Raw genomic sequence first — 23,782 nt, forward strand, 5'->3', positions numbered from 1 at the left:
TAGACTGCATCCTTTGGTGGGTAATAAGGGGAGAAAAGCCCACATATGCTCAGAAATTTTTCTTTTGTTTCATTTCTGTTTTTGTTTGCTTGTTGTTGTTGTTTTCTTTTCTTTCTTGTTTTTTGAGACTGAATCTCTCTATGTAGTCCTGGCAGTCCTAGAACTCACTATGTAGACCACTAGCCTTGAGATCATAGAGATCTGCCTGCCTCTGCCTCCTGAGTGCTGGGATTAAAGGGATGTGCCACCATGCTCTGCTGTTTTTGAGTCAGGGTCTCATGGAATTCAGTCTAGTTTGAACTCACTATGTAGCTAAAGCTGCAAGCTGGCCTGATCCCACTGCTCCAGCCTCCTCAGAACTGGGGTTCCAGGCACGTGTCCCCATAGCAGGCTCCTTTCTTCCTCTCTCCTCCCCTTATTCCTCCCTCTCTCTCTCTCTCTCTCTCTCTCTCTCTCTCTCTCTCTCTCTCTCTCTCTCTCTCTCTCCTTCTTTTCCTTTCCCCCCTCTCCTGTTCCTGTTCATTTTTGTTGGTTATGCCGCCGAGCTGCCCCTCATGGCTGGTCACCGCCCGCGGCGGCCATGCCCGCGGAGGAGCGTGCCCGCGGAGGAGCGTGCTGATTGAAAGAATCTTAGCCATGGTTACCTTTTTAGAGCTTTATTGTGGGGGGGGGGAGAGACAAAGAAAGACAGAGAGAGAGAGAGAGAGAGAGAAGGGGGGAGAGAGAGAGAGGGGGACCGATGGGGGGGGGGGGAAGGAGCGCAAAGGAGAGGGGACAGAGAGAGAGCCCACAGAGGGCTCAACCGCTTTTTAGGCTGGGAAGCCGGCGAAGGCTGATGACGTAATTAAAGGACGTAAATAAGGACCAAAACCTTACATCCCAGACTTTCCCTTATTATAAAAAAAAAGCAGGTAGATGGGACTAGGGGCGTCGTTCCTCTCAAAAACTGCTTCCAGCTGACTTTTGGACGTTGGTTGGCTCTTGGGGGAATGGAGAAGGGGAGTCTTCCGAGGTAGACAGGCGTTGTGGGATGCTGTCTGTCATCCGTTTGCTCTGGAGACATGTATCCCTCTTGGCTGTGGCTGGGAACTTTCTGTTTGACAAGATGCTGGTGACACAGAAAAAACTTAGAGAGAGAAAAGAATCATTATTATTTTATGTTGACATTTATCTGAGGTAGATCTGGCCTGTCCCTATGGATTTTGAAACATGTTAAGCTTTATCAGAGACAGATTATTTTAAAGTACCTGTTTCCTTTACTGGTTCAGCATCTAGGAGACAGGAGATCAATTGTTAAAAGCATCTCATAGTAATAGATGTTTACATTAAAGTCTTTTTGTAGCGCCCAGACGCTTTTGGGTCTGGGGGTGTAAATACCTTTTAGCTGTTGCAGTTTTTTATTTGATGATCTCTGGTCTCCGGTTCTGTGGTGGTCCTGTACCATTAGCTGAACAGTGAGTTAGAACAGGAAACTGGGAAGAGAAAAGCTTGTGGTACATGAGAAAATTTTTTTTTTTTTTTTTTGGAATTAGGGACAAGGCAAAGACCAGGGCCCTGTCTGTATGCACATGAGAAACACAGGCAGTGGATCTGGAATGAAGCAATGAGCTCTTATTTTAGGTGGAAATCTTTTTTTATTAAGTAACTCTGAAAGTGCAATTAAATCAGGTGAGGTGGTAAGGCTGTCCTCTGTACCCGACAATAAAGGAGAGGTGGCATCCCAAAACTCCCAGGACTGAGTCAGTGGCTTTGGTGTCCAGAAGGAAAGAAACAGATCGCTTCCCTGCTGCGTTCTGGGTTCCCTGCCATGTCTGTAGCCAAGCCTAGGTCTGCTGAAGGTCTTAGCTTGATGTACCCATGCATCTTGGTGCCTGGGGGCAGTCAGCTGACTCTGTCTTTCTAGGTGGCACTTTTAACAAGGCTGTCGATGGCCTGGCAGGGCATTCTCTAGCCCGTGGCCTTTTTCTCACTTAAAACAGGGACCCAACAGCTTTTGGGAGTCAGCGAGTGCCAGCACTTGGCAATTTTGTTTTCGGGCTTTTATTTCTTCCCTGGCACACCTTAAATGCCACAGATGACTCTTTTGCCTGTGGGGTCAGGAGCCTTGCTCTGCATATGCTTAAGTTTTAGTCGGGGAGGTCTGGGGAACAAGAGACGGATTTTACTCTATGTCCTGAATTTTTTTTTTTTTTTTTTTCCTGCTGATTGATGGCTTAAGGACAGCTTTTGGAAGATCTGCCAGTAGGCAGACTATAAACCGATACTTTTTGGAAGACTTGTCTGAGGCTATAAGTTGTTTTTTTTTTTTTTTGGCTTAAGAGCCATCCTGACTACTGTAAACTTATTTGTATGGATCTTAGCCGCTTTTAGACCCGTCTGTGCTTCTCAAGGCAGTTTGAGATGAGTGGGTGGAGTTAAGGTGAGTTAGGGCGAGTCCTAGAAGCCGCCCAAGCCCGCCCACTTGAGCCCGCCCACCTCCGGCGGAAGTCAGACAGAAAAGGTTGCACGTGGAGACTCAGAAGTAGGGAAGGAGCAGGGTTTCAGAACTTTAGCAGAAAGCTTGGAGATAAAGTGACTCTTATTTGCCCGTTCTCTGGTAGAAGTTCCCGCGACTCTGTTATGCGGCCAGATTTACACTGTTATGAGACCAGGTTTACCGGTGCCCGCCCCTATCCACCAATATATCCACCCTTTTGTCGCATGGGTGTAGCCGAGAGAAAAAAAATAAAAAATTAAAATAACAAACCGGGATCAGACTACAATCTTGGGCGTCCCCAAAGAGTGGAGAGAGATCCATGAATCAGCTCAAGTTCACCATCCTCTTCGTCAAGGGATGTGAAGGGCTGGAGCTGCGCCGCAGTTGATCCACCCGGTAGACCAAGACAGCATTTACTTTCTCGTCAGAAACGGAAATGTGCCGGTGCTGGTGCAGCTCGAGGACACCCCCGGGGTGTCCGTCGCAAATAATATAGCTCAGACTACAACCGCGCGAGAACGGCGGACTTACTGTGGTGAAGAATCATGGCGGTGGCGGTGTGGGGTCCAGCGGAGGCGGCGAGGGACGCGCGCGCGCTCGCGGTCTCGCTGGATGGGGGAAGAGGCGGCAAGCAGCAGCAGTCAGCAGGTCCTCGGTGTTCGGTGGTGTATCCGAGTCACGGCACCATTGTTGGTTATGCCGCCGAGCTGCCCCTCATGGCTGGTCACCGCCCGCGGCGGCCATGCCCGCGGAGGAGCGTGCCCGCGGAGGAGCGTGCTGATTGAAAGAATCTTAGCCATGGTTACCTTTTTAGAGCTTTATTGTGGGGGGGGGGGGGGGAGAGACAAAGAAAGACAGAGAGAGAGAGAGAGAGAGAGAGAGAGAGAAGGGGGGAGAGAGAGAGAGGGGGACCGACGGGGGGGGGGGGGGGGAAGGAGCGCAAAGGAGAGGGGACAGAGAGAGAGCCCACAGAGGGCTCAACCGCTTTTTAGGCTGGGAAGCCGGCGAAGGCTGATGACGTAATTAAAGGACGTAAATAAGGACCAAAACCTTACAATTTTCCCTCCTGGCTTTCTTCCATTTCCTTGTGGTTGTTTTATGACAGGCTCAGGCTGGCCTCAGATTGTGGCTCTCCTGCCTCGTCCCCAGCTGCTGGGTTATAGGCATGAGCCACAGGGGGCTGTTTCTTTCTTTCTTTCTTTCGTTCGTTCATTCTTTCTTTTCTTTTTTTTTTGAGGAAGGTATTCTATTTTTGTTTTGTTTTGTTTTTTGGAGGGGTGTTTTGAGACAGGGTTTTGTAGGCGGAAGTTTCTCTCCTGCCTGCCTGTTCCCAAATACCAGGCAGCTGCTTCTTAAATAATTGACTCCAAGGCTTAATATTAATTATAAATGCTCAGCCAGTAGCTCAGGCTTATTACTAACTAACTCTTACACTTAAAAGCCTTCTCTCAGGTTGGCGAGATGGCTCAGAAGTTAAGTGCACTGGCTGCTCTTCCAGAGGTCCTGAGTTCAATTCCCAGCAACCACATGGTGGCTCACAACCATCTATAATGAGATCTGGTGCCCTCTTCTGGTGTGCAGGGATACATGCAGGCAGAACACTGTATACATGATAAATAAATAAACCTTTTTTTAAAAATTACCTCCCTTTCTTTTCCCCTTCCTTCTTTCCTTCTTCCTTCTTTGTTATTTGTGTGGAGAGCGTATCGATGCTACTTTGTGTGTGGAGGTCAGAGGACAAGTTACCCAAGAGCTGGTCCTTCTGCCGTGGGGGGGGTTGGAGGATCGAACAGTTGTCCGACTTGGTGGCCAGCGCCTTCTCCTGCGGAGCCATCTCACTGGCCTTCTCTTTCAGTTTTGAGGCGGATTCTCGCTGTGTAGCCCAAGCCGACAGACCTGGAAGGCTCCTTTTCCTTCAGTGTCCTGCTTATGGGATTACAGGTGCATACCACCAAGTCTACTTACTGTTCAAATATTTTGCTGTGGAGTGGGCTGACTCCATAGATTGGAGCTCACTGTTTGATACAGAGGGCCAACGGAAGTGCTGCTGGGGCTGGAGAGATGGCTCAGCAGTTAAGAGCACTGGCTGCTCTTCCAGGGGACCAGGGTTCAATGCCCAGCACCCACAGGGTGCCTCACAATCAAAGTAAAACCCAAACAAAGCCAGTGGTTGTTTTAATTCTGACTTCTAGGGGAAACTGGGAGTGCCTGCGAACTGCAGACGGGGAGGAGAGGGCACCGATTCTCAGGCCTGGCTACAGCCCTTGGTTCTTGCCTTTCAGGCTGACTGGAGTAGTTTAACACAAGCAAAATGCTAACAGTACTTGCTTAATGCTGCCAGGAAGCCTCTGCTGGCACGTGGAGAGGACCTGGAGAGTGGCCTCTGAGCCAGCTGGTGAAAGACAGTAAGATCTTGGTGGTGGGGGAGGCGACTTCAGGAAGGGCAAAGGTGAGCTGGGGGAGGGGCAGGGGAAGGAACGACCTATGGCAGAGGAGTGCGAAGCCCGCCTGTGGGCCAAGGGGGTCTCTTCCATATGAGAATGGCGAGGGGTGCCCCCAAAGGCTTTGGAGGGCGAGGGAAGATGGATGAGCATTCAGGGAGGGTGGGAGCCTGAAGGGTGGGCGGAGAGATGGGGAGTGGGTGGCGCTGATGTGCGCTTGTTGTAGGCTGTAAATTATTACGGGCCAGCCTGGAAGGAATGAGGACAAGGAGAAATCAAGGCTACTTGGCCTCCTAGCCTTGGGACAAGTGGATGACTGTGCCTTTATGCAAGGTTGGGAAAAGGGGGAAAGTAAAAGCTGGTTGGGTGGGGTGGGATGGGTGGGGTGGGAGGGTGGGTGGGACGGGTGGGGAGGGGCTTGGCTTGATTTGATGATATATGGGCTTAGGAACAGGGCTGGCCGACCTCTGCCTCCACCAAGTTTTGATGCCCTGCCTCTAGACCATGACATCGTCCTCCCTTCATTCCTCTAGGAGGGGGTGGGGTAGGGTGTGCACCCTTGGGAGACATTGTTACCAACCCAGGACACTAACCTTCACTGACCCTAAAGGGGGGCACCCAGCAGAGCAGGCTGAGTCAACCCCTGAGGTCATCACTGAGACCCTGTTCTGAAACCCGAAGCCACATGGCCTTGGGGTGGGAGGAAAATGCTGGGGGGCCTGGCTGAACTGCCTGCCCTGGAGTGTGGCTGTTGGCTCTTACCCAGGCATCTTTGGAGGGAGGGACTAACAGGGCCCATTAACTTTTCAAATTTTCTGTGCTTTTTAGCACACTGAGAGCTAGATGCAGAAGGAGGTAAGACTTTTTTAATAGGAAAAGAAACACACACACACACACACACACACACACACACACACACACACACACACACAGAGGGAGAGAGAGAGAGAGAGAGAGAGAGAGAGAGAGAGAGAGAGAGAGAGAGAGAAATTAAGAGTTGGCTATGGTTTTACATGAGTTAGGGGTGACGGTGGGAGACCAGTGGTCTAGGCAACATATGAACCAAAGTCCTGGCCCTCCCCATCCCACACAGAGTCAAGAATGTAATCAGATCTGAACTTACACTGCATGGTTATTACTGTTACTTTTCAGAGGCCTGGACTAGAACCCAGGGCCTCGGCCTCCTGGGCCAGCGTTCCTCCTGAGCTTCATTCAGCCCAACTGTGCTGTCTTCGGCTCCTCTCCCTCGACCTATGCATCCCATTTGCCACTTGGTGAAGAAGACAAAGAGAGGTTCTCCCCCTGCCCCCTGGGCTCCTGGTTCTGGAAGCATCTCCCCGGTCAGAGCTGCCATCTTACCAGCTCTGGCTTGTGGGTAAGAGGTCTGGAAGAGCCTGTACTGAGCATCCTTTCAGAGGTGGTTTGAGGCTCAGAGAGGAATGACTTATGCATGCTCCCAAAGTTTGCCAGGACAGATTGGACCAGGAGCCCAGGGTTGCTGAGCTCAAGGCTGAGTGTGTGCGTGTGCTCCTGTTCCTCCTTCCTGGCCTCCCTCAGTGTACCCCCGACCTGTCAGCACACACACACACACACACACACACACACACACACACACACACACACACACACACGCACACACACACTGAGCTTTGAATTTAGGCCCTGAACTGAGGAGGTCAGGCTTCTCCTCATCCTTGTCCCTTACAGCTAACTCTTTGCAGCAAAGTGTGGTTGTGACCACAGGGGGGCAGCAGCAGGACGGGCTGGAGGCTGGACCTGCTCAGGACTGGGATGGGAGAGACCGAGGGAAGGAAAGAGGGGCCTCAAGGGGCTGCCCCAGGACTTTGAGCAATTGGGTACCGGGTTGTGCAGTTCTAGCCTTGGGTATATCCGTAGAGGTCCCTTCTAACCTTGGGGGAAAGTCCTGGCCTCCCGGTCTCCCCCATGGAGCACCCATTCTTTTGCTCCTTCATTTCTTTCTTTCTTTCTTTCTTTTTTTTTTTTTTCGAGACAGGGTTTCTCTATGCAGCCCTGAGTGTCCTGGAATTAACTCTGTAGACCAGGTGGTCTTGCCTCTGCCTCCTGAGTGCTGGGACTAAAGCATGTGCCTGGTGGGCCTTCATTCTTGATCAATCATTTGGGGTACCACCCCACTCTATCCCGCATTGTGCCTGACCCTGCCTTGGTACCGCTTGATATGCTTTTAAGCAGCCGAGGAAAGCATGGAATGCAGCTGTGGGGGAAGAAGGAGAGGAAGAGGTTAGCCCTGCCTGTGGAGGTTGGACAAGCATGTCCAGGAGGCTGCCCGGCCTGGAAAACATCTGGTTTTGGAGTCAGACAGAGCTGCTCCCGTTATTTAGAGGTCTAGACCTTGAGACGAGTCTCTCAGCCTCTTACTTCATTTTATGTGTAGAAGTGTTTTGCTTGCATGTATGCTGTGCACCACATGCCTGAGGCCAGAGAGGCTGTTAGAATCCCCACAACTGAGTTACAGATGGCTGCAAACCACCACGTGGGTGCTGGGAATCCAACCCAGGGCCTCTGGAAGAACAGCCAGTGCGCTTAACTGCTGAGCCATCTCTGCAGGCCTCAGCCGCTCTTTTGATTAGGTGAGAAACGATCTGGCACACAGTAAGTGTTCAATAAATATGGAGTATTAGCTCTCTGGAGGATGGAGGTATGAGTAAGATAATAGTTATAAAATAAGATGCAGTAATGTAGGCAAATGTAGGATGGACCAGGAACTTGGAAAACGGGTTATCGGGGACCGGAGAGATCAGGGGTTAAGAACTGGCTGTTCTTCCAGAGGACTGGGGTTGATTCCCAGCACCCACATGGTGACTCACAACTGTCCACGGACCCCAGGGATCTGACGCCCCCTTCTGATCTCTGAGGACTCCAGGCATGCACATGGTGCATAGACATACATGCAGGCAAAATACTCATGCATGCAAAAGAAAGAAAGGAAGAAATGAAGAAGGGTATCAGCTGGGGGTGGTGGCAACTGCCTTTAATTCCAGAACACTGAGATGGGAGGACTTCAAGTTGGAAGGCAGCTTGGGCCACATAGCAGGACCCCATCTCCAAAGATCAAAACAAACAGACAAAGTGGTCCAGTCAGAGGAGTTAGGAAGTAAACTTCAGAGAGAGACATGCGGGTATTGCAGTAGGAGCAGGAGTTTGTTGCATAAAGGAATGGTGGGAAGGAACACCAAGTGCAGCTGCTCCATCCTCTGGGCTCTGCAGAGTGAAATGGTCGGGTCCCCAAGGGCTCACACTGTAGAGTGTATGAATATAGCCAGCAGACCTCCTTTAAATAGGCCTGTGGTGGCAGAGGCGGCAGCCCATGCTTTTGATCCCATCACTCAGGAGGCAGAGCCAGGCGGATCTCTGAGTTCAAGGACAGCCTGGTCTACAGAGTGAGTTCCAGAACAGCCAGGGCTGCACAGAAAAACCCTGTCTGGAAAAGTATTTACCAGAACAGAATTGCTCTAAAAGTTTTGACAGGGTCTGACTATGTAACCCAAGCTGGCTTGGAACTCAGAGATCTGCCTGCTTCTGCCTGCCTAACACTGGGATTAAAGGCGTGCGCCACACCCGAGTATATAAAAGCTTTTTATAAAGAATAGCTAATGGGGCTGGAGAGATGGCTCAGAGGTTAAGAGCACTGACCGCTCTTCCAGAGGTCCTGAGTTCAATTCCCAGCAACCACATGGTGGCTCACAACCATCTGTAATGAGATCTGGTGCCCTCTTCTGATCTGCAGTAATACATGCTGTGTACATAATAAATAAATAAATAAAAAAAAAAAAGAATAGCTAATGTAGGCAGAAACATGGAGGACAGGCAGATTCAGAGAGGGGGGGGAGAGGGAGGGGGGAGAGGAGCGGGGTCAGGGAGAGGGAGAGAGAGAGAGAGAGGGAATATGATAATATGATACCCTTAAGAGGGAAGGGAAGGAGTACTTTTACAAAAGCAGTTAAGAGAAATTAGCTGACTTTGCCTCCTGGGTCATTTGTGTGGAATTATATTTGAATGAAGTTGAAGAGAGCAACTCACTAACTTGAGGTAATAATTTTCTTTTGTTTCGTTTGTACAAGGCATCACAAGTCACTGGGCCAGGCTCTAGGCAGTTAGTCTGTCGGCTAAAGAGTAGGGAAATTTGCATTTTATTTTTGTGATTTTGTCTCTACATACCCCCATTGGTGAAAAAGTGACTCTCGTGGCCGTGGTGTTCCTGCATTGAGGGGTTCCTCCCTGCTGCTCCAGGCTAGCATGGGCTTCCTCAAGCATCATTCTCCCAAGCCCCTGTGAAGCGTGGTGATGCACATCTCAGGCTTCTACTCTCAACCCAAGGAGCCTGGCTCATCCCCAGTTATCTCTGCCAGGCTAGCTCTACCCCTCACCTTCCTGCCTTGGCCTCTCCAGCATCAGCCTTCAACCATAGCCTTCCATGTGCACCGTCCTGTGACTAAGGCTCCTGAGAGCTAGCTTGTGTTACCCTTGCCCGGGGAGGGACGGCTGGCCAGAGAGAGTTGTGTGTGCTAGTGCGGCACTGGGAAGAGAGACGCTGCTTTGCAGAGAACTTGAGGAAAGTGACCTCAAGTGGAGGGAGAGGTGAGTGATGTCAGGTAAACTCGGAACTCTGGGTGGAAGTTCTGATGACTTAGTGACTTCACCAGGTATAGGCTTTGTAGGCCTGGTAAGAGTTGGCTTTCAGTGAGGTCCAGAGAAAGGTTTATTGAAGATGGGCCAGAAAATGTGTTAAATCACAAACTGTGAAATTACAAAGTGTTTAAAATAAATAAAACAACACACTGTGATTGGATACTTTAAAATTTACAAAGTATTTTGTTGTAGGGCCATGTGTCCTCTATTTGCCTTCCCCCCAGCCTCTCATTTCCTTCTCTTTATTTTATTATTCCAGGCTGGCCTGGAACTTGACGGCTTCCACCTCCAGCGCTAGTGAGGAGTACAGGCACAGGCCACCAAACCCAGTGTGTTTAGTGCTGGCCATCACTCAGTAGGTAGGCTTCCAACACGCTAGGAAGGCCCTCGACCAGTTGAGCCGCATCCCTCACCCAGAGCGCAACTCTGATGCACTTGACTACTCCTGGTCCTCTTCATTTTAAAGTGATTTGTTTATTTCTGTGTGTTTTGCCTGTATGTCCCCGTACCACGCACGACCATGTAGTTACCACAGAGGCTAGAAGAGGGCGTCGGGTCCCCTGGAACTGGAGTTACTGCTGGTTATGAGCGGCCAGGCAGGCGCTCTGCAAGAGCAGCCAGTGCTCTTAACCGCTGGTTTATCTCCCCTAATTCTGCCTCTCAATTCCTGGTTGCATGTTGGACTCCGGAGGAAATTGGGTAATCTTGTTGAGGATGGCGTCAAAGCCACTTCTTAACCTATACTACTGATGTCACCGACGTACCAAAAACCTTTGGAGAGGAGAATGTCAGAATGTCGCTGAAATAGAGATTACTTAGCTCTCTCTCTCTCTCTCTCTGTTTTTTTTTCGAGACAAGGTTTCTCTGTGTAGTTTTGGTGCCTGTCCTGGATCTCTCTCTGTAGACCAGGCTGGCCTGGAACTCACAGAGATCCGCCTGGCTCTGCCTCCCGAGTGCTGGGATTAAAGGTGTGCGCCACCACCGCCAGAGATCCAGAGATTATTTAGCTCTTGCTGGCGGCCTCTGCAGTTACAAAACCTGTTCAACAATGAAATAGTCTGCATTCTACTAAGCCCCTCCCTCGCGATGACGCCACGAAACACACCCCATCAGGTCATTGTCTGGTTACTTTGGAAAGAGCTATTTTCAGTGTGGGGCAAACACATGCTTGCTTTAGTGCATGCATTATAATGCACAAATAAAAAGGCAGATTTGAAAATGCCTTCAACATTACTATTTTTCTTTTTCTTTCTGTTTGCAGGGTTGTGTGGAAGGGAATGTGAGGACCGTCTTCCCACGCAGCGTCTACCTGGGCTTAGGGTGTCAGCCGAGAAGGCGGGGTCGTGACGTCACTTGTGGGCGGGACTGGACTGTTCTAAGTGCGTGCTGGCGGGGGGGGACACTCCTTAGATACGAGGCTGTAAGGCTCTTTTCCTTCCGGGTTCTCTCTCCCTTTCTCTGCGCGCTGGTTTCGACTTGGGCTATGTGGTGTGAAGAAGGGGCGGGGTCCCTCCTCCCTTCTGCTCCGACTGGACGCGTCCACTCCGTGCTCGGCTGGAATTCAGGGGTCCGAAGTGTCAGCTGCAGGCCTGGTGAAGCGTGGTGGCCCCATGGCCCCCCTCGGAGGCGCCCCGCGACTGGTGCTGCTGTTTAGCGGGAAGAGGAAATCTGGGAAGGACTTCGTGACCGAGACGCTGCAGAGCAGGTGTCCGCGGGTGTAGGGAAGCCGGAGGATGGGCGCTAGCTACCGCAAGTGGTGGGCATGATGGAGGGGGCTCGCCCAGGGCAGGAGGGGCAGAGCGGGAGGACGCAGGGCAGGAGGAGGTAGATCCTCACCGTCAGTGGAACAGCAGCCTGCACACGACCTCCTCAGAGAACCAGGGGCCTGCCTCTGCAGAGCTCTGAAGCTGCAGGTCTCTCTTCAAGAAACATGAGTTACAAATACTACCCAGGCATCTTCAGTGTGTCATTCCTGTTTTACGACCGTGTTGAGGTAACTGGTACAGATACGCAGACTAAAGTGACACCAAAGGTTTTCTCAAGACCCACGTCTGAGCGGGTCTGTTCTAAAGGGAATCTGCCCAGAACACCCTGTAATTGCAGGGATTTATTGAATATTTTATGCCAGGCACTGAGCATTTATATCATTTCATTTAACCCACATAGCTTCTTTGTCAAGTAGTAGTATTAGCAATTCCATGTCACAGATGCAGAAGCAGGGGGCCCTTAAGAGAGCTAAAACCTGGTGTGTGTGTGTGTGTGTGTGTGTGTGTGTGTGTGTGTGTGTGTGTGTGTGTAGTCCAGCTGCAGGGAAGGCTGATGCAGGAGAATCACTTGAACCTAGGAATTCAAGGCTAGATGGACAACATGGTGAGGTTCTGACTATTAAAAAAATGTTAAAAGCTAGGCAGTGGTGGTTCACGCCTTTAATCTCAGCATTCCGGAAGCAGAGGCAGGTGGATTTCTGAGTTCAAGGCCAGCCTGGTCTACAGAGGGAGTTTCAGGACATTGTCTCGAAAAACAAACAAACCCAAAACCAGCCAAACAACAGCCAAAAATATGTTAAAATTTATACTGGTTGGTGGTGGCCTTTAATCCCAGCACTCGGGAGGTAGAGCCAGGTGAATCTCTGTGAGTTCAAGGCCAGCCTGGTCTACAGAGTGAGATTCAGGACAGACACCAAAACTACACAGAGAAAAACCCTGTCTTGAAAACAACAACAACAATAACAAAAACAACAACAACAACAAAAAAGTCAAAATTTACCAGTGTCATAAAGTAGTAAATTCGGGGTTCAAATTCAGTTGTGTCTGCCTCCAAGTAATACGTTTTACTCACTCACTCTGTCCTTTTCTAGTTGTTTTTAAAGATTTATTTATTTAATAGGCCTGTCTGTGTTTGTGTTAGTGTGTCTGCATGGTGTGTGCAGGTGTTCTTGGAGGCCACAAGAGGGCATCTGATCCCCAGAACTGGATTAACAGTTGTGATCCTTCGAGTGGGTGCTGGGAATGGAACCTTGGTCTGCAAGAACAGCAAGTACTGGGATTAAAGGCATGTGCCTCTATGCCTGGCCCACATCCAGCTTTTTTAGACTTCTGAGAATTCATGTCTTGGCTCAGCATTTAGTGTATGATCTGCTATAGACTTCTTACCTGGTCTGCTCCAGTCTTGCCTATTGCTAAATGGGCATTATATAGGATGGTTAGAGGGATTAAATGAATAAATATATGAATTAGAATGATTCTTAGCCAGGAATAAAATGTTGGCTGTTTTTATTTACTGTTTTCATTACCAACAAATGTCACTTTTAGCTAACTAAACCTCACTCAGCCTCAGTTTCTTCATCTGGAACATGAAACGTGGGCTAGTGAGGTGGTTTAGCAGGTAGAGGCACTTGCTGTCAAGACTGATCCGGGCTGAGCGGTGGTGGCGCACGCCTTTAATCCCAGCACTTGGGAGGCAGAGGCAGGCGGATCTCTGTGAGTTCAAGGACAGCCTGGTCTACACAGAGAAACCCTGTCTCAAAAAACAAAACAAAACAGACTGATTTGGAACTCACATGATGGAAGTAGGAAACTGACTTTTGAGAGTTGTCCTCTAACCTGTACACACACACACACACACACACACACACACACACACACACACATATCAGAAAAAGGAGGGAGAAGAAGCACCTGTTTCACCATGTAGGTGCTTAAGAGCACCTGTGAGCATCTCAGTGCCAGGTGGGTATTGGGACTCTTACATTGGGACTTAGTATATCACCCAGTGTATGGTTGCTAAGTACACTGAGTAACTGAAAGCACAAATTATTAAAGTTGTGGTGACCAAGTCAATTTATACCAAGGTCTCTGTGGCTCTGAGAGAATGAGTTTAGGGTCCCAGCAGTAACCTGATCCAGCCAGAATGTAACCTCCCATGGCACTTATTTATAGGTTCTACCTGTTAGTTTCAGGGCTCCTTCATATTCCTTTGACTCTCATAATCTGTATTATGAGTGATAGGGCAGACGATGTTATCTTCATTATTTTTATTTTATAGCTGAGCAAAGAGGATCAGAGAAGGGGAGACCTGCCTGATAGATTCCCATAGTAGAAAGGAGCAACAGAGGCACTGGACTTCTCTTTTAGACACTGGAGACTCTTGGCAGCTTAGGGCTAACTGGGTTCTGGTTCTCTGTCCCGTAGACTTGGAGGTAACATCTGTGCTGTCCTGCGGCTCTCTGGTCCACTCAAGGAGCAGTATGCTCGGGTAGGTGGTGGCTTGTGGCATCTGGGGGGCTGGGAGGAGCCTGCTTTTGGGTTTTGGAGCTGTGGCTGCTGCTTGAATCACTGGCATGATCCCAGTGACCCAAGACACTAGATGTGAGACCCTGCCTTTAGAACAAAAAAAAAAGAAAGGCTCCAGGAAGGGCTGGAGACACTTGAGTTGGCAGCCCTGATGCCACATAACTAATATGGATCCATTGCAAGACTGGCCCACCATACTAATAAGGATCTGTGTTATCATCACCTCACTGAAAACTATGGCATGCCACCATACTCTCGCACTCAGCTGACCTGATGCAACCCTGGAATTATCAGGGGCTGGGGAGACAGTGCAGTTGGTAAAATGTTTGCTGTGACCTGGGTCCCTAGTACCTACATGAAAACCCAGGCATGGCCATGCACACTTGTAATCCCGGCACTGGGGAGGCCGAGACAGGCAGACCTCTGGGGCTTGCTGGCCAGCCAGCCTAGCCTAATTGGTCAGCTGCAGGTCCTAGTGAGAAACCTTATCTCAAAAACAAAATTAAAACCCCGAGGTGGACGGAGCAGCACCCGAGGTAGATGTCCGACCTCCAAATGTATGCACATACCTCTTCCCCCAAAGGAATTTCGTCCCATGAGTTGTCAAGATATATTGTTAAGTGGCAGACGCTGAGATGCAGAGCATGTGTTATGGTCCTAGTCAGCTTGTTTTGGGGTAACACAATATCTGAGGTGGGGTACTTTGTACAGAAAAGGGATTTATATCTCAAGTTCTGAAGGTCCAAGAACATGCTGTTGGCATCCACTTAGCTTCTGGTGAGGGCCTTATGGTGGAAGGACAGTGGACAAGAGAAAGGTCACGTGGTAAGAGGGGAGAGGCCTGGATCCTTTTGTAAAATAACCTACATTCAGGGTGACCAATCCAGTCCCATAAGGGTGGGAACTCATTAGTCCTCCCTGAGAGCCATAATACCTCAGAGGCACCCCAATACCCACCATACTGGGGACAAGGCTGAACGGAGATTTGGTGGGACAAACAATACTAATAACTGGGCATTAGAATCATACATGGTGGTGCAAATGCATTTAATCTCAGTACTCAGAAGGCAGAGGCAGGTGGATCTCTGTGAATTTAAGGCCATCCTGGTCTACAGAGAGACTTCTAGGCCACTCAGGGTTACAGAGTGCGACACTGTCTCAAGGGAAAAAAAAAAAGAAGAAAAAGAAAAAACAAGGCATTATAAGTATTTTTGCTCACATATCCAGCTCTTCTTCCAGCACATATATGAGGTACTTGTCCTTTTGAGCACTGTCCCAGCTATGAGGGATGCAGGCCTATGATGCTGGAAAAGACACCATGGGAACTGTAGTGTCGGCTGCCTCAGGGAGGGGAGGAAGGGAGGAAAAGAGATTTTTTTTTTTTTTTTTTTTTTTTTTTTGGTTTTTCGAGACAGGGTTTCTCTGTGTAGCTTTGCGCCTGTCCTGGAACTCACTTGGTAGCCCAGGCTGGCCTCGAACTCACAGAGATCCGCCTGCCTCTGCCTCCCGAGTGCTGGGATTAAAGGCGTGCGCCACCACCGCCCGGCGGAAAAGAGATTTTTATTGTAAATGAACACATCTCTTTTGAATTTTGGTTGTTGCTATCTTACTATTATTATTTTGAAACTGGGTCTCTGGCTGGCCTAGAACTCACAGAAATCCACCTGCCTCTGCCTCCTGAGTGCTGGGATTAAAGGCGTGTGCCACCGAGTCTGGCCTCTTTTGAATTTTAAATCATATGGATAGAAAACATACAATTATTGATTATTAAAATAGGATTAAAAACTAAATAGTAACTCCCAGCATCTTAGACTCCAGGGAAAGAACAGAGAGGCAAGGTCAGGTTTGCACACAGTGAGCAGCCTTTGGTCACCAGCGTTGGCTGCCAAGCCTGGTGCATCCTTCCAGGGACCTGTGCTCACCTCCTCTCCTTCAGGTGGATCTACAGTCCTGGCTCCTCAGATTTCTACCAGCTTGGCTGGCTTAGTCATAGGTAGCAGCCTGAGGGACCATGGCAGGGTAAGGAGACTCAGAGGTTTCCACATTTTCTCTGGGAGACTTCTTCCCAGTGAAGCTGGATGGAGGAGTTCCTCAAGGCCAGGAGGAGGAAAGGAGGCAGAGGGAGGGATGCAGCCCTCCTTAGTGGGGCCTGAGGCGCAGCTTCAAACCCACTGTCGGCTCCTGAAGTTCCTAAGCTAGGCTCTGCCCAGGCCTGTTGACAGTGGGGGCTGAAGGAGAGGGAGTTTTTACTGTATTTTTCTTTAGTGCTGGGCATAGAGCCTTTGACCCCAGAAACCCTAGGCAAATGCTCCAGTCCATCACTGACCTACATCCCCAGACTCAGGAGTTGGCAGTTTTTAAAACTCCGTAGGGGGGTCCAGATGGCCTGGTGGTCCTTGATGTTTGACGGTGGTTCAGCATCATTCCAGCGGTGCCCCCGCCCCAGCAACTTGAACCCCAAAGGGAATCTCTTGACACATTGATTTCTTCGGTTAGTGGGAAACGCCACTGGCTAGGTGGGTCAGGATGCTCCTGGAGAATAGACAGTTCATAAGTAGGGCTGCTCACCGGCTCGCTGAACATTGTCTGCCACTGAGGACCAGGACACTGAGAGCCCAGGAGAACAGGTTTCTCTTCATTGAGTTAGTAGGGGAAACCAGAACATGAACTGGTGATTTTTTTTTAATTAAAAAGATTTTATATGTATGAGTATTTTTCCTGGTGTATATCTGTGTACCACTTGGTGCCTGGTGCCCTCAGAGGCCAGAAGAGGCCATTGGATTGCCTGGAATTGGAGTTACAGATGTTTGTGAGTCACTGTGTGGGAGCAAGAAATTGAACCCAGGTCCTCTAGAAGAACAGTTTTTGTTTGTTTTGTTTTGTTTTAAGATTTATTTATTTATTATGTATTCAGTGTTCTGCCTGCATGTATCTCTGCAGGCCAGAAGAGGGCACCAGATCTCATTACAGATGGTTGTGAGCCACCATGTGGTTGCTGGGAATTGAACTCAGGACCTCTTAACCTCTGAGCCATCTCTCCAGCCTCTGGATGATTTTGTTTTTTTCTTTCTTCTTTTTCTTTTTCCTAGATAGGGTTTTTCTGTGTAGCCCTGACTGTCCTGGAACTTACTCTGTAGACCAGGCTGGCCTTGAACTCAGAGCTCTGCCTGCCTCTGCCTCCTGAGTGCTAGGATTAAAGGTGTGCGCCACCACCACCTGGCTATGGATGATATTTTTGACAACCCCTTTCTGTTCTGTAGTCATGTGGATGGATCCTTTGCTTGTCATTGTCTCTGGAAAGTGGAGGGCAGGTCTAGAAGCAGTTTCCTGGGGGTCAGAGTAGTCTCTCCTGCCTAAGGGGTCTTCTGGGTGTACAAGACCCTAGGAATGCCCAGAGCCAAATGGAGTGATGTTGTCTCAGCCAAGTGCCAGGACCTTCGGGATGGATGAGGGGAAGGGGAAGACACCTCTCTGGAGTTTGCGATGGAGGCAAATGATGCCAGGATATGAGACTTCTGGTTGGAATGCGGTTTTGCTTTAGTTTTTCAAATTCCCGCTTTGGTTGATGGCTGAGGCTGTGCCCAGGGGATGCAAACTAATTTCAAGATTAGTTTAAGCCAGAAAAAACTGGGAAAATGAAACCCTCAGAAGAGAAGAACTACACCACACATTTCAAACAGTTTCTGGACTTGTCCTGAGACCTCCCAGCTTTCAGGTCTACCTCTTTGTGGCGATCTCTTCCTCTTACCATGCTCCAAGCTGACTAGTGCCTGCAAAGGGAGGTGGTGCCAGGCAGGGCGGTTCTTCCCATAGACTGTGTCATAGATGGACTGTGCTTTGGGCAGGAGCATGGCTTGGACTTCCAGAGACTCCTGGATGCCAGCACCTACAAGGAGGCCTATCGGAGGGACATGATCCTCTGGGGGGAGGAGAAGCGCCAGGCCGACCCAGGCTTCTTCTGCAGGAAGATTGTGGAAGGCGTGTCCCAGCCTGTCTGGGTAAGAGGGCTCAGTGGCGGCTCACAAAACCCATCTTCCCAGCCCTTTCCTGTGGCCATCTCTCTTCTTCACCCCCACCTGGTGTCCAAGTCTCTAACATCTCAGTCGTCTCTTGCTGGTGTCTCTTGCCTCAGTGAGACATTTCTGCTTGGAAGCCAGAGTGACTCTTTAAGAATTAAGCCATCGCTGGGGGGTGGTGGCTCCTGCCTTTAATCCCAGCACTCGGGAGGCAGAGCCAGGCGGATCTCTGTGAGTTCAAGACCAGCCTGGGCTACCAAGTGAGTTCCAGGAAAGGTGCAAAGCTACACAGAGAAACCCTGTCTCAAACAACAATAACAACAACAAAAAGAATTAAGCCATGACTCTCTGGCCTGTCTAGCGTGCGCTGGTGGCTCCCCACCGCTCTCATGAGCCAAGTCCAAGCTTTGATGTGACTTTGGGCCTTGATGCAGCTCCTGCATCCTTTCCTCTCCTAACCGCTGTGGCCACCAGCTTCTCTTCTGCCAATCATGTGATCACGCTTTGCTTCTTCTTTTTTCTCCTTCTTTTCCACTTTTTTTTTTGAGACAAGGTCTCACTCTGTAGCCCTGACTGGCCTGGAGCTTACTTTGTAGACTAGGATGGCCTCAGACTCACAGAGATCCACCTGCCTCTGTCTCCCAAGTGCTGGGATCAAATGCATGTGTCACCACACCTGGTGGATCACGCCTTTGTGTGTCCTCTTCCTGCCCGACTGCCCTTTCCTGCCCTTTTTGCCCGGTTAACTCCCACAGTTTTCATGTCACCTCCATGGGGAAGGCTTCCTGGATACCCATTATTCCTTTTTTTTTCCCCCCTTCTCCTAAGACAGGGTCTCATGTAGCCCAGGCTGGCTTTGAATCTCCCAGGTAGCAAAGATGACCTTGAGCCCCTGATCCTCCCTCCTGCCTCCACTCCCCAGGTCTTAACTAGCCCACAGCACCCTATGCTGGGCCTTCCTTATTCGTTCTTGTGCTAACTGTGGAGTGTTTCCTTGTGCCAGGCACCTGTCCAGGTTCTGAGGATGTGTTGGTGTAAAATGCGATGAAGACGCAGCCTTCAGGGAACTTGATGTTCTAGCTGGGAGCTGGGGAGACAGGTACTGAGTAGATGTAGACGATGCCAGGTGGAACAGAACAAGACAGATGGAGGTGTGGGCAGTCCGGGCAGGGACTGCTATTTAAGGGCCTCAGAGAAGGTCATAAGGTAAGGTTGGAGCGTGACCTAAAGGAAACGAAGGCGTGAGCTGGATGGGTAGTTGGGGAAGTAGCTTTCTGGAAAGAGGGACCAGAATGTGAAGGCTGGAGGCCTGTTCTTGATATGTTTGAGAGACAGCCATGTGGTGGTTGTGAGAGGTTAAGAACAGACCTTGTGAGGCTTTGGAAGAGTCTAGAAGTCACTGGGGTGGGGGTTCTGAGACGAGGAAAGACATAGTTTAGGGATTAAAAGGCATCTTGGGGTGTAGGCCAATGGTAGAGCATGTGTTAGTATCTGGAGATCGTTCTTGGTGGGAATGTGGTTGAGGCCCTGAGGCTGGGGAGATGGCTCAGTGGGTAAAGTCCTGCAGCTCAGATCCCCCAGAACCCACATCAAAATGCCAGTTGGAAGCTGGTGCAGTATCCCAGTGGATAAAGGCATTTGTTGCCAAGCCTGAAGACCTGAGTTTGATCCGCAGGACCCCCATGGTGGAAGGAGAAAACGGAATCCTTCTTATCTACACACACACACACACACACACACACACACACACACACACACACACACGCGCGCGCACACACACACACACTCACACACATACACACACACACACACACACACTCACACACACACACCACACACACACACACACACACACACACACACACACACACACACACACACACACTCCCACACTCCCACACCTGGGATTATAGATGTGGTGTTCATGGCCGTAATCCCAGCACTCAGGAGGCAAAGGCAGGGGGATTGGGAGTTGAATGTCAGCCTTAGCTGCACAGCAAGTTCGAGGCCAGCCAGGGCTGCATAGTGAGACCTTGTTTCGAAACCAAAGGCTTTAACAGGCTTGCTCTGGCTTCTGGAGGGCAGGTGAAGTAGAGGGGCCTCTAGAGCGGCCTGTGTGACAGGCTGGTGTCTGGCTGGAGCTCAGGGCTGTGAGAGACTTGGGAAGGGGCCAGTTTTACATGGATTTTAAGGATAGAGCCGGCAGGAGTTGAGTGGGTGATGATGAGTTGGTTATGGGGAAGAAGGACAAGGGTTTCGTGCTGAGCAGCTGTCGTTTTCTGAGATAGAAGGAGGCAGGAGCGGAGAGATCAGGAGCTGAGGACCTACGTTTCGGCCATTCTGGGCTGACGTTTATCTGTCTGTGCTGTGGGCCCTGGGTGTTGGAGAAGTTGCTGTGTATCTCGGGTCTCTCCTGCTGTGTGGTATGTGCCAGCGCAAAGAGAGCAGGGCAAGGTGTGTTTTGTTTATGACGACTCCATCCTCGGTGCCTGGCACAGTGCCAGCGCACAGTAAGTACACGCACTGCCCCTTACTTAGTACCGCAGCCGAGTGGTGGAGCTGCCCGGCGGGTGGCAGTACTTAGAAGCGTTTGTTCAGGGAGCTGCACCATTTCCCTGTCTTCTTCTACAGCATGTGCCTCCCCCCTCTAGCCCCCCAACTTCTTTCCCCCTAAAGCGCTTTGTCCTCATGGTTACCCGTTTGTGCCTCTTCTCTGCAGCTGGTGAGTGACACACGGAGGGTGTCTGATATCCAGTGGTTTCAGGGGGCCTATGGGGCCGTGACACAGACAGTCCGAGTTGTAGCCTCGGAACAGAGCCGGCAGCACCGGGGCTGGGTGTTCACACCAGGTAGGCTGCAAATGACACCCCGAGGCTCGGCACACAGCTCAGCCACCCCTGTGCTCTCCTGCTTGCCCCCCCAGCAGGCCTGGAGAGAGTGGGTGAGAGCTTGTGAAGGGGAATCTAAGGCCTGAGGGATGGGGTGGTAGAAGGTCAAGTTCGCAGGGTATCTTCTTGGGCTGTCTTCTCAAGGCCAGTGGACTTCTCTGGCCAGGCTCTAGTCTGTGGTCCTTAGACTTTGCTTTCCAACCTGGTGGGGGCTAACAGTGGCTGTGAGTGAGCAAGCTGAACAAACCCTGCTTCTGTTTGATTGACAAATCAGGGGGCTGGACAGGAAGTTTTCCAGGCAGCTGTGAAGTGCAGCTCAGGCCTCTGTCCTGCCCCGGATCACTCTTCTGTGGATAACACTCAGATTTTTTTTTTTTTTGGTTTTTCAAAACAGGGTTTCTCTGTGTAGCCCTGGCTGGCCTGGAGCTCGCTCTGTAGACCAGGCTGGCCCCGAATTCACAGAAACCCACTTGCCATAGCTTCCCCGATTACTGAGACAAAAGGCATGCGCCACCATACCGGGCAGTACACTCAGATCTAATGATGGTGACTGCTACTAACAGTGCATCTGCTGGGCGCTCTGGCAGGCCAGCCTGTGTCTGGTGCTTTATACACTTCCTATTACTTACTCATTGCTTTACCACTGCCCCGAGGGTGCTGCTGTTCCTGTACTCATGGCAGAGGAGGGCTTTGGCCCAGAAAGGTCAAGTCTCCTTCTCAAGGCCATGAAGGTGGAGGAGGAGCCACACTCTCACCTGGCTTCCAACCCTGAGGACACAGCCTCCCAGCAGACCCCAGTCCAGCACATGCCAGCCTGGCCTAAGAGTGTGACGCCCCTTTGGGTAGTCTGTAGTTTTTGATGATCCGGTCTACTCTCTGTAGACAACAGCAAGGGCAGAGTGATTTCTTCAGGGACTGCCTGGGAGCTCGGCTGGTGGTGGGAGGCCACAGCTGCTCACAGAGGTTCTCAGGGGGAGGCACAGAGTGGATGCCTGGTTTGGGGAGGGCTGGGGCCTGACTCCTCTCCTCTCTGTCCCAGGGGTGGATGATGCTGAGTCAGAGTGCGGCCTGGACAACTTCGGGAACTTTGACTGGGTCATTGAGAACCATGGGGATGAGCAGTGCCTAGAAGATCAGTTGGAGAACCTGCTGGAATATATTCGTGCCAGACTTTCGTGATCAGACTTCAGGGGCGAGCAGAGACTGCTGCACTAGGCGAACACTGGTCCTGCCACGTGCGGCTCCCTAGTCCTAGCTGAGGTCAGAGAGCAGACAGTCTGGCTCTCCATTTCCAGAGGTCTGGGAAGGATGCTCGTGAGCAGTGGGCAAGTTTGGAAACCTCTGGTGTACTTGGCTTCCCTGGAGGGGACGCCCTCCTCTTCAGGACGCTTTCAGGGCTAAGGAGGGTGCATTAGTTTTACTTGAGGCAGGAACATTCCCATGCCTATGGATGACCAGGCCAGCTGAGCTGTGAAGGTTTTGCTTCCCTGTGTGTGTGCTCTCGGCCCTGGAATCCCAATAAACCTCCTTGGAACACAGCTCAAAGATGGAGACCTCTTATTTCCCTGTATCTTAGAAAAGCTGGGGGTGTCGGGGTAGGTGTGGGTCCCTGCTCTGCCTTGCACCTGGCTAGAATGAATCCTGCAGAGGCTGACCTGAGCCTAAAGCCTAGGACAGTACTCCCCCACCCCCTCTTTCTCCCTCTCCCTCTTGTTTTTGAGATAGATTTCTCTATGTAATAGTTCTGGCTGTCCTGGAACTCACTCTGTAGACCAGGCTGGCCTCGAACTCACAGAGCTCCAACCCTCTGCCTCCCGAGTGCTGGGATTAAAGGTGTGTACCACTATCGCCCGGTTTAGACTGGTATTTTTATATCCCTTACCTCATTTTAAAGATGACAGACAGACCACACCCAGTGGGGACCTCTGGTATATCCGGTGTAGGTGTTCACGAGAGTCGGTGGAATCAAGACACAGAGGCACCTCAAGGATGGTTCTTAGCCTTTCCCAGCTGCAGGGTGGATTCGTCTCTCCAGACCGAACCTCCATCATATAGCAGAGGGCCAGACTACCACTTACTAACTGCGAGAGCTGGATTGTGCCGCCAGCTGGAGTGTCCTCTTGGAAAGCCATAATTGCTATAGGGCCTGGGACCTTCTTTGGGAGTCCATACCCTGCCCTCACGCCTGGGCAGCCACTTCAGAGACCCTTCACTGGACCTAAACACTGGCACTTGTTGTTGAGAAAAACGTCCTCTTAGTGTGGTGGGTCAGTAGTGCTTTCTGGCTCAAGGAGGACCCCTCTCCCATGGGGCCAGTCTGAGGGGGCAGAAAGGGCTTTAAAATAGAGAGGGGGCAAGCTGGAGAGATGGCTCAGAGGTTAAGAGCACCGACTGCTCTTCCAGAGGTCCTGAGTTCAATTCCCAGCAACCACATGGTGGCTCACAACCATCTGTAATGAGATCTGGAGCCCTCTTCTGTATACATAATAAATAAGGTGGCGCACTCGGGAGGCAGAGCCAGGCAGATCTCTGTGAGTTCAAGGCCAGCCTGGTCTACAGAGCGAGATCCAGGACAGGCACCAAAACTACACAGAGAAACCCTGTCTCGAAAAACAAAACAAAACAAAACAAAATAAAAAAAAATAGAGAGGGGGCAGTGCTTCTGGGAGAACAGGGTTACTTGACCCTCAGGCACAGCCTGAGATACAGGGCAAGACCGGCTCCCATGGGGGGACCAGCCAGTAATTGTGATGGGAGTGGGGGTGCGGCAGCAGACCCGAGAGGGAAGACTGAGTATCTGACTAGAGATGTGTTGTCCTTTTATTTTTTTTTTTTTTTAAAGATTTATTTATTATGTATACAGCTACATGGCTGCTGCTTTTCAAGCCAGACTCTGCCGCCACCAGCGGCACTTAGGCTGCAGGAGCCGCGGCCTGAGGGAATTCTGTTCCCTCAGGCTCTGGTTCTTTCAAAGCTAGGAAGGGAACTTAACTAAATCTCT

The 23,782-nt window shown here is 50.5% G+C and overlaps 1 protein-coding gene and 1 long non-coding RNA gene across 3 annotated transcripts; one reads left to right on the top strand and one right to left on the bottom strand.

Annotated features, from left to right (window-relative positions):
- Positions 1–1,072: 1,072 nt before the first annotated feature.
- LOC128105325 (uncharacterized) lies at positions 1,073–3,329 on the bottom strand. The gene is made up of 2 exons (XR_008216308.1): positions 3,008–3,329; positions 1,073–1,472 (listed from the first exon to the last, which is right to left on the bottom strand). It is a non-coding gene; the product is annotated as an uncharacterized LOC128105325 (long non-coding RNA).
- Positions 3,330–10,987: 7,658 nt separating this feature from the next.
- Positions 10,988–22,319, top strand: Pmvk (phosphomevalonate kinase). Of its 2 annotated transcripts, XM_052731043.1 has the most exons (5): positions 10,988–11,290; positions 13,776–13,839; positions 17,723–17,875; positions 20,613–20,742; positions 21,821–22,319. In XM_052731043.1, the coding sequence occupies exons 1-5, from the start codon at positions 11,196–11,198 to the stop codon at positions 21,958–21,960; spliced, it is 582 nt and encodes a 193-aa protein (XP_052587003.1). In that variant the 5' UTR covers positions 10,988–11,195; the 3' UTR covers positions 21,961–22,319. The 2 variants fall into 2 exon arrangements, with proteins under 2 accessions (XP_052587003.1, XP_052587004.1); XM_052731044.1 differs by lacking the exon at positions 13,776–13,839.
- Positions 22,320–23,782: the final 1,463 nt, after the last annotated feature.

The sequence above is a fragment of the Peromyscus californicus genome, unplaced genomic scaffold (assembly GCF_007827085.1).
Source record: "Peromyscus californicus insignis strain IS unplaced genomic scaffold, ASM782708v3 Scaffold_9__1_contigs__length_137607984, whole genome shotgun sequence".
In the NCBI taxonomy this organism is placed as follows: Eukaryota; Metazoa; Chordata; class Mammalia; order Rodentia; family Cricetidae; genus Peromyscus; species Peromyscus californicus.

Excerpts from the sequence above, each read along its gene's own strand:
- Pmvk (XM_052731043.1), top strand. The coding sequence starts at position 11,196 with ATGGCCCCCCTCGGAGGCGCCCCGCGACTGGTGCTGCTGTTTAGCGGG. Across the intron at positions 13,840-17,722 it reads TCAAGGAGCAGTATGCTCGG|GAGCATGGCTTGGACTTCCA; the intron begins GTAGGTGGTGGC and ends TGCTTTGGGCAG. Across the intron at positions 17,876-20,612 it reads GCGTGTCCCAGCCTGTCTGG|CTGGTGAGTGACACACGGAG; the intron begins GTAAGAGGGCTC and ends TCTTCTCTGCAG.